Source organism: Carassius gibelio, chromosome A18 (assembly GCF_023724105.1).
Source record: "Carassius gibelio isolate Cgi1373 ecotype wild population from Czech Republic chromosome A18, carGib1.2-hapl.c, whole genome shotgun sequence".
Taxonomy (NCBI): Eukaryota; Metazoa; Chordata; class Actinopteri; order Cypriniformes; family Cyprinidae; genus Carassius; species Carassius gibelio.
In genome coordinates, this window is record NC_068388.1 from 9,037,728 (window position 1) to 9,048,204 (window position 10,477).

The window sequence follows — 10,477 nt, forward strand, 5'->3', positions numbered from 1 at the left end:
TTACACACGTTACAGGCAGAGGGGGTCTGGAGACCTCTGCGCCAAAAAAAAACGGCCAGAGCAGCAGATTCACCGGGCTCTGCAGGGTAATTCAGAGTGCATGTGGGTGCACATGTGCGGACTTGCCTGTATGTAAAACATTGTCTTTATTGTTATGGAGGTTAATTGTTTGTGCACCAGGTGGGAGACATCTTAAACAATAAAAGTGAATGGTTCACATAGGGCTTGCACGCTGCTGTTTTATATGATTATTCAATAGCTTCCCTCCTCATCTAAATCTCTCCTCTGTTCGTCCCATCCTCTTCTGAAGGAGACACGCTTTGAATAATATTACATGCAGTGGGGCACAAGCATAGGCTTCTATTTTTATATGCAATGTCATATAAGTCATAACAAGTTTATGGTGCTGTATACTAAAAATTAAACCATGTGGATTTCCTTAAGAGACTCTATAACTTGATGCATAATTGCTGTGGCATATCAAAATATGGCACCACTCTTTCTATTCATGCAGTTACTTCTCAGATACAACATTTGTTGGAGATTTTCAAAGTGATTCAGTGGTTTCTGCCGTTTTGCCCTCAAGGAGTCGTGAGACTGTCTCTTTAAGAGTCAAGTGAGTCCTATATCACTGCATGCAATATTTATTCTATTCCACTGCAAGGCCTTAATGGTTATTTTCTCAGCCAGCTGAGTGCACCATAATTCCAGCGCAAAGCAGCAGGGAACATGGAAATCGGAGGGGTATTTTATGTTTAAATAAGAATGTCTAATCTGAGAATGCATTTGGATAAAAGCCTCTCATACACTCAAGATGTCATGACTACACAGATTTATGTATGCAATCTATGATTAAGGTGACTGAACATTTCAATCATTTAACCAACCATACACACATTTCCCTTGCTGACACTTAATAAATCATTTATAAAAGTGACACTATTGTACAACTTGCCTGTTGTCCTTGTATGTTCCCATTGGAGTGGACTGGGGCCAAACTCTTTTAAAATCATATCATTGAATCGCCTCCAGGACAGAAACTATATTTCTGACGAGCCACCAACCGGCCGCCGATAACAGACTAATCTGATTTGTCAAATTGCATTTACAACACTTTACATTCTTGATAGGATTACTCCCAGCAAAAAATTGGTTGCAGTTCTCTCCTAATCAAGTTAATCATCACTTCCACCTCAAAATGAGTAAAATGAAAAGAGAACAAGGTTCATTAAATACACAGTGTGCCAACTTCAAGTTTAAATATGATTAGTATCAATCTTTCATTTCAGAGAGGGAAACAAGCTTGGAGCGATATTGGTTATGCTTCCCAATCCTGTTTGGAATTGAAAACAGTTAAGCTCGGAGGATTATTTGCATTCAACCGAAACTGTATTTAGTTACAGAACTGCGAAGCCAAGGCACCTCTGCGAAAAGCTTGCTTTTTAGTTCTCCATAAACAAACAATAACTAAAGAATGCTTGGAGTTATGGAGGCTCTCAGGGAAAACATGTCATTTGCAAGGTGATAAATATTTTAGTGTGCTAATTACTTTGGTTGTTAACTTCTCCTTTTGAGAACTGAGGTGTTTGCATGCTAATTGTTCTTTAATGACTGTGTACCGGGTAGTCTTACTCCGCTGGGAGGGATATATACTTACTTTGATTTTCTTTTTCTCATCATTTAGACATGCATTTTTTTATTATGTACTAGAGGTGTTTTCCCGCACTAGCAGCCAGGCATTGCGAGCCAGCTGGCACCAGCACACACACCGTTACGCTTAACATGTCACTGACACACCTCTCTCCCTCTCTCTCTGTATTTCTTCATGATGCGGGGAAATGGAAGCACCTTGGGCAACAGAATGATGCAACGAGACCTGCGGGATGCAGAGTGTGACCGGACATTCCTCACAGGGAATCTGTCACAAGACAACATCTGTCCTGACGCTCCACTAACCTGGCTTTTATTGTTCATCTACAGCATCAGGTGACTGTCATATCTGTCTGTCTGTCCGTCCATCTGCCATCCGTCCTACAGTACATTATCTCTAAATGAAGTGCATTAGGTAACGAATGTGCTACTAGCCTTACAATAATTATTCAAGTTACATATGGTTTCCAAAATGTGTTTTTGTTTGTTTGAATAGATATAATGCCACATAAAGATTCTTAAGAGACTGTTTCATTTGTAATTATTATCAAACTCAAAAATAAAAAATGAGAAGGAACAATTTACACAAAAGCAGAAACAAAAAGAATTAAAAAAAGATGATTTTGAACAGAATCCAAGAATATATATACTATATAAAAAATCTTTGCCTTCATCCTTTTCATCCTACTAATCTCTGTCATTTTGACACAATTTTATGAGTTTTTAGAGTTTTGGTTTGGTATAAATTTAAAAGTGATAAGGGGTGTACTGAATTGAATATATAACTGCATTTTTTTTACATTCATCGTGTTGATTTTTACTTTTTGGGCATTTATGGCAGAAATTAAACTCTTCAATTTTAGTAATAAAAACAAAAAATTATGCACCACTGCAGTCCCGTGTGTTGCTGTCCTCACTAAAGCTGTGCCTACAGCCCATCATCTCTTCTTTAGAACATTTCTTTTGAGAATAGTTGAATATGTGACTTGCTGACTCCAGACCAGCATGCTGTCCGCTCCTGTTGAGATACAACGGTGAAATACTGTTTATTCTCTTTCCTTTCACTGTAACAGCAGGTGTCCATACAATGGCGTGCACACAAAAATATCTTTGTTTTTATTAATTTAAATTTAATTTAATTAATTAAATCATCCATTAACCAGCTTCAGGTCTGACAACCAAAGAACAGTTTCCATTCATAGGATGGCATCTAATTTAATGAAGTCTCCAGCTCACCTCACGTATTCTCATACATGCTTTGTTGTTGCTGTTTCTTTCAAATGTCAAGTTCATCCTCTGTTCTTGTTTAGCTCGCAATGTCCCTTTTCTTGCTAAAACCTGCTCAGTGATCTCATTTATTAAATGTCATGTTGGAACTGCGCTGGCGCAGAATGAGTGCTGTCAGAAAAATCAGAGTCGCACGGGCCTCAGACGCCCCATCCCATCAACATGTTCAAACTCTGGGTGATATATTAATGTGTAAACGATTGGAGGAGTTCTATTATGTGAGAATATTATATTCAGCTGAAACAGTATTTTACACTCACAACCATAACTATGTCATTAACTGATGTTAACATACCAACTTAATGTAGGCTACTTGAACTATTAAATTCTGATTTGTGGAATATAACAGATTGTACTGGCTTTTTTATTTACGTACTATAGCCAAAAATACATACAGGCCTAGACAGCACAGTGTTATAAAACACAATTTCGAATAAATAACAAACAACTAACCTTAAAATAAAAAAGTAACACCCTTATGAAGTAAATAAAATATATGTAACTAAAATGCGAAAGAACATGCAGGAACATATTTTACTATTTTCTTTCAGGAATATGTTTTTTTTACCTTTTTAAACTATTTTTAGAAGCAAAACATAGTTTTCAGATTGTAAAAGTACATGCTATTTTTTTGTTGAATGTTAATTAATTGTTGATGAAAATAAAGTAGCTATAGTAGTTCATTCAAGTCCAACCTCCCTCCCCACCCCCACAATGAGATTACACTTATAGTCTATCAAATCTAATATATACTCTTTCATTTACATTTTATAAGGTAACCAATTAACACCTGTCTACTGTAGCATTTTTTTCCCTGTTAAAAATATTTTGTATCACAATAGTCCTCCCTGCTTAAAGTTGGCTTGTCCATCTGTAGAGGAATGTCTAATCATCACTGATTTCGTGAAGTGTCCTTATCAGAGCAATAGGAGTCCGATAGTGAGCAAAAACAACTTCGTGAACTTCTTCCATCCGGCGTTCTTGAAGACAACCTCCGCTGTGCTTCCGCTCGCTCACAATCCATTTATCTTGAGTAATAGTTTAACAGGGCACGGAAGAACAAACTGCGTCCTTGTGTCCGGTAGAAAGATGACAAAATAACGCGCCCCCATTTCCCGAAGATCTGGGAGTCATCCCCTTCTGTCTGCTGAGAAGAGTCCACCTGTAAGAAACTTCTTTTGAGGGGTGGGACCCCACCGGCGCTGTCACGAGAAGAGGCGGTCCGTGCACTGGCTTGGAAAAGGATTGGAAAAGTAAAGCCCGTCTCTTGCGCTGATTGGGGGCTCGGAGGGGAGGGCGGGAGGATTGCGCTCGCGAGCCTTTGTGTTTCACTTCTAATATCTCACATATCAATAATTGAGCGCGCGAGTAGACGGACCCCACGCGCTATGTATTCTACTGCGCGCGAGCTCTGTAAGGGCCTTGTTCCGCTTAAAGTCGGCTCTTCCATTTACGGACTGAGACGCGAACGAGAGGGAAAACTCTTGTAGTTTTGACTTGAACTGTTTGGAAGGACTACGTTTTACATTGAGGACAGGTTTGGGATTTGAGCGCGCTGTTGTCTGTGGGAGAAGACTGCTGTTAGGTGCGGAGTGAAGTTGGCATGATGTTGACGTTGGTGCTAGGCGCAGTGTGGTTCGTGTGTCATGTATACGCACAGAACGAGACAGAACCCATCGTACTGGAGGGGAAATGCTTGGTCGTGTGCGACTCAAATCCCACTTCGGATCCCACTGGGACGGCTCTTGGGATATCGGTGCGCTCGGGAAGCGCCAAAGTGGCTTTTTCCGTGGTGAGGAACACGAACCACGAGCCGTCGGAGATGAGCAATCGAACAATGGTGATCTACTTTGATCAGGTAAATTTTCACTGTGGGAATAGGCACTTCTTTTGTTTCATTACTTTTTACCCGTTCGCTGTTGAATTGCGGGAGGATTTGTATGTCACCGTTGCAAATACAAATAGATCACAAAATCTAAGAAATATCACAGCAATCAAACATTTAACTGATATGTGTAGTCTGGGGAGGCGTCATATTCCCTTTCACTTCCTTAAATGTCAATTACAGGCTAATGGCTTTCTATTATATCTAATAGCCTTGAACTTCTTTGTCGTGTCATGAAACTCTCCTCCATCTCTTCTTTTATAAATAATGAATCACCAAATGCTTTAAACGGTTTGCTGCTCTATACCAGCAAGTTCCCATTGAAAAAATTCAAGTAAAAGCCATTACGTTTTTAAGAGACATCACCTACTGTAGCCTGTTATTTGACTTCCTGTCTGATGTATGCATCCTCTTTAGGTACTTGTGAACGTTGGTAGAAGTTTCGATGAGGAAAGGAGCAATTTCTTCGCCCCGCGCAAAGGGATATATAGTTTTAATTTCCACGTAGTGAAAGTGTATAATCGTCAAACGATCCAGGTAAGTGCACACACCTTTATTTTCACCTGTCTCTGGAGTGTTCTGTGGTGCGTGTGGGACAGTAAATTGTGTGGGAAAATGTGAAAATTTCAGTTGTATAGACAGAAATGCTTTCGTTTATTTTCTCAATTAGCACAAGATTAACAACCAGCCTAAAATTTGGCTCGTAGACAACACTGGCGCGTGTTCAGGACCATGGACAGAGAACGCGCGTGACAGATTCGCCTCCTGTTTTTAGTTGAAATCTGCACAGCACACACACACACACACACATCACATTTCCCTATTCATTACTGAAATGCACTGACTTATTGAAGACAATGAGCTGGGAGTTGTGTAAACGAAACGCACAAACAAATATAAGATGAGACGATAAATATATTGAAACCAAAGCTCTAATACAACTATGATAATTTAATTAGGACACAATAAAGGAGAAAACATGTGAACAGTCTTGCATTGAAAGACCTATTTAGTTTTTATTTTGTTGTTTTTTTACGGTGCTCACAGAAATTACAAAAATCATGTGTACCTTATACGTTTATTTATACCTTTTTATCAGATGCAACGATTTTGCGCAAAATCAGGTCAGTAGCAAATGAGGATCTTATGGGCTATTAGATTATGCTGTGAATTAAGTGTGAAAAGACAGACTTTTTAAGACAGAATGGTGTTTTCAATGAATTTGTTTTAAAATAAAAGTATTGTCATAATAATGCTTAGTTCATTCATATGTGTCCAGACCAAACAGAAAGTTTTTGTCATTTGAATGCAAATTATCTTGCACAGACCTATCATTGATTTAATTTTTTTTTTGTATAGTCCTTTGTTTTAATCTGTTCAGTACCACCTTTTTTGTGAAAAAAAAAAAAAGTTGTTTTCAACTCCTTCCATATTTTTGGCTAGAGTTACACAGCTGACTATGTGTGAAATATTTTGTTTATCTGACAGGATAAATATTTCCTTTGTTGTTCTAGTTACATTCACACTTGGTACTTCAAAGAAAACATAAATTACACTCTGTTGATCTGAGCGGGAGGAGCAGGCCTCTCTATTAGCATGCACAACATATGACACACACACACACACACACACACACACACACACACACACAGAGAGTGATCTGAAAGGCTCCATGGATAATCAAGCAACACACATAGTACCTATATGGATCCCAATCAGTTGTTTGGAAGTAAGACCGCATGCATTGACTATACATATATTTTGTCTATTTTATTGCAGTTTCTTTCAGCTTAAAAACCTCTGGTCATATCCCTATAATCAATTTTATATTCTCTCACAGAGTAATGTACTTCAATACCCAAAGGACAATACATCTGACAACATTGGTGACTGATTGACAAAAGCTTTTTAAATTGTGTTCTGGTTTAGGTGTCACAATCAAGTGATCACATTCTGTATTTAAAATTCTAGTCAGTTGTTTTCATTATAAGTTAATTTGCGTCATAAAACTCACAAACATAATTTAGTTAACACCTATTTTGTTGGCTTTGGGGATACTGACACAGACTGAGGAGTCTAATTGTCACAGAAAGTTCTTCTTATACAAAGCTTAAAGCAACAATTTTCAATAGACAAAGCTGCAGACAGCTGCATTTGAATATTGATTACTGCCCATATTTTGTGGAGCACAATTCTCTATGAACCCACAGATGTGACAGACGGTAATTAAGAAAATTACTCTCTGACCTAAAATAATGCCCTTGTGAATAGATATGACAAAGGAGGAGGAAAAATATTTTGTCGTCTCGCTCATGTCCAACCATTATGTATGACTGAGACAGGCAAAGGGACTGAGAGAGAGAGAAAGAGAAAGAGAAAGAGAAAGAGGGGGGTTGTCCTCCATCACTTCACTGCGTCATTTGGACAGGAAGCTGTCTGTCGGTTCAGTTGAATGCAGCATTAAATTGTGTGTTAAGATCCGTTCACATTATCTCACATCTTGTTTTTGAGTTTTTCCACACAATGGTTCATTTGTATGTTTTACATGTATTTGAAGAATGAGGACGTAATTAGAATCACAGGGCCTTTTTGACAGGTTAAAGTCAGCCGGAAAAATTATATATGAGTGTCACGTGTGAAAAAGTGCATTGAGTCATGACTCATGATGAGGGTTTGTTATTAGTGAGCCTTTTGTGGCTTTTTATCTCCGTGTAAGAGTGGTTTATCATTATGTAATGGTGGTTTTGCATATTGATAATGATTGTATCTGATCGTCATGCACAACATTCAAAGGTGCCTTTCCAATAATCACAAGCTTATTCCTCCCTGAGAGTTCTTAATAGTATCATTTTCACCCTTCTTCTGGCTCTGTCTGAGAATAGGCTGGCAAAGAAAAACGGACACAAATAAAGCAATGTGCCATTTTCATTTCCCCTGGCAAAGACCCATAAATACTTTGATCAACGTTTATGATTTTGTGGGGAGCTATCTACTATATTATCAAGGGACTTGTCAGCGAGCAAAAGAAAGGGAACAAACATGTATAGATTATGCATGTTATTGTTGGTTAGCTTAAAACAGGCTTTTATTTGTCCCATTGGTGTTTTGTATGTGTGTTTTATTCAGCCGAGCAATACCCGTTTAGTTCAAAATTCACTTTTCAGCTTCTTTAAGCAAAATTAGACAGAAAAAAGAAAGTACGTCGTTTCGCACCAGTGGGATTCGACCAGCTAATTCATATGCTTCCATGTTACAGGTGAGCCTGATGCACAATGGCTGGCCAGTGATTTCCGCCTTCGCCGGTGATCAGGACGTCACACGCGAAGCGGCCAGTAACGGTGTTCTGATTCAAATGGAGAAAGGTGACCGTGCCTACCTCAAGCTGGAGCGAGGCAACCTGATGGGCGGCTGGAAGTACTCAACCTTCTCCGGCTTTCTGGTTTTCCCTCTGTAGAGGAGGGGCAAGCCACAGAGGGACTATTGCTCTTTAGATGGACAGCTTGTGGGAGACAGAAGGGATATGAAGGCAGATGAGAGATAGAATGATAGTGAGAATGTAAAGAAAACATATAGGAAGACTAAATTTAGTGTGGCAAGCTCTCAGTCGCACTTACTTTGCTCTGCTGCTTGACTACAGCTCTGGACAGCCAAAACTTTTTTTTATTATCCTTATGGTAATCGAAATAATATGGAAAGAAAGCACACCGTGGATCGTAGCCCTTCCCACCTCCCTCTTACTCATCCCATCAAAGTCCACCCTCAAATGTCTTCATCTGCTTTAAGGATTCCCCTTCAATAGTCCAGACCCCCATTTCACACAGGTCACATCCTTGTATATTCTCTCCATACGTACATACTGTGTCAAATGTCATTGTCATTCCACTCAGTCCATACGCCCCTTCTTTTCTGGCTTCCTCCAGCTCACCCTTTCTTGTCTCTGAGAGGGTGTCTTTGCTCTGTCATGAATGAAGGATCTCTGAATCCCCACAAAAAGACTGCATACTGGATATATACATATATAAATAAATTAAAAAAAGTTTCTATATGATTATGATATACTCAATGCCTAATTGAATCTGGTCGACTCTGTATTTCTGTATTTCAGTGTTAAAACTTAGTGATTGTGAGTGGATTTTCAGGCTGCTGTCCAACTACAAATGCTTCTTGTTTTTGTTTTCGGTCAAAAAATGTGGCTAAGATGAACTATATCAGAAATACTATGAAGTAAAACGTTTTATTATCATTGATTGTAAGATATATGTGAATATTTAACAGAGAAAATCCTCCCTTTTAATCAATTAACCATTGTTTTTTTTTTTCTTTGATTCAATAAAAATTAAATGGTACTTTCTTAATCTGATTCTGTGATTTTGAAATTTTAAGATTGTCGCCTACAGGTTTTACAGAGCTACAAACACAAATCATTTCACTAAAGTGACTTCAGACAAAGCTCTCTGTGTGTGTGTGTGTGTGTGTGTGTGTGTGTGTGTGTGTGTGTGTGTGAGAGTGCCACAGAGACACAATGACACAGTCTCAGTGTGTCTTATTGTGCTCTCTCATGATGTAGATATGCTTGGCTGGTCTCTCTCTCCCTGTCTCCATCTCTTTCTCTCTCTACCAGGTGACTGGGGCCTATCTCTGCTGCACTCAAGGCTCTAATGAGCTCCTGGGGGAAAATTAGTGCTTGCATAATAAGTAAACCCCACTGTTTACACAAAAATCATGTTGCGTGTTCGTCTTTCCTACAATTTTTCTTTCATATTTACCTTTGCTTTGTCCTTGAGTCAATTCATACCATGAAAGGGATTTTAATCCATGTGACTCTTGGCTTAATTTGATGAAAGTCTCCATCATCCAATATTTATTTTAGCTGTAATATGCGCAAGAGCTGTAACCAAACCAAAAATACTCATAATTGGACAGAAAAGTTGAAATTGAGTCGTATTTGTATTTGCATAATAACAAACACAAAATGAGAGATGAACTCTCACCTTATTCTTCCAACATAGTAACAGGAGCTCAGCATTCTGACAGGCGATGCTTACCTCAGCATTTTATATCGCTTTCACTTCACAATGCAAAATAATGTTGCGTTTGAGGGCCCTCTCAAGAAAACTTGTGAAATGTTAACACCGCAACATAGGAGTCATAGTGTCCCTGCTGGTCTGTGCCCAGACAGTACAGGCCTGTTTAAAATCACTCATTAGTGTCTGCACACTTATTTGTCTGAGCAGAACTATGGAATGAAAGCTGAGGGACACGTGGGAAGTGAAGGGGAAAGGATTATGGTTGGTTGATGTTTAAGTGCAATGCAGCTGTGGCCTAATGGTTGGAGAGTTGGACTTGTAACCTGAAGGCCACAGGTTTGAGTTTCAGTGCCAGCAGTAGTTGTAGGTGAGGGGGAGTGAATGAACAGCGCTCTCTTCCACCCTCAATACCCATGGCTGAAGTCCTCTTGAGCAAGGCACTGAACCCCCAGTTGCTCCCCAGGTGCTGGAAAAAATAGCTGCCCACTGCTCAAGGTGTGTTCCCTAATCACTGTTGTGTGTGTGTGCACTTGGATGGGTTAAATGCAGAGCACCAATTCTGAGTATGGGTTACCATACTTGGCAAATGTCATGACTTTATAATTTGAATTTGTGTTGTTATGGTTCA

At 39.1% G+C, this 10,477-nt stretch overlaps 1 protein-coding gene across 1 annotated transcript; it reads left to right on the top strand.

The window, feature by feature from the left end:
- The first annotated feature begins 4,119 nt into the window (after window positions 1-4,119).
- Window positions 4,120-9,182, top strand: LOC127934371 (cerebellin-1-like). Its single transcript, XM_052531707.1, has 3 exons — window positions 4,120-4,795; window positions 5,240-5,359; window positions 8,079-9,182. The coding sequence occupies exons 1-3, from the start codon at window positions 4,541-4,543 to the stop codon at window positions 8,274-8,276; spliced, it is 573 nt and encodes a 190-aa protein (XP_052387667.1). The 5' UTR covers window positions 4,120-4,540; the 3' UTR covers window positions 8,277-9,182.
- Window positions 9,183-10,477: the final 1,295 nt, after the last annotated feature.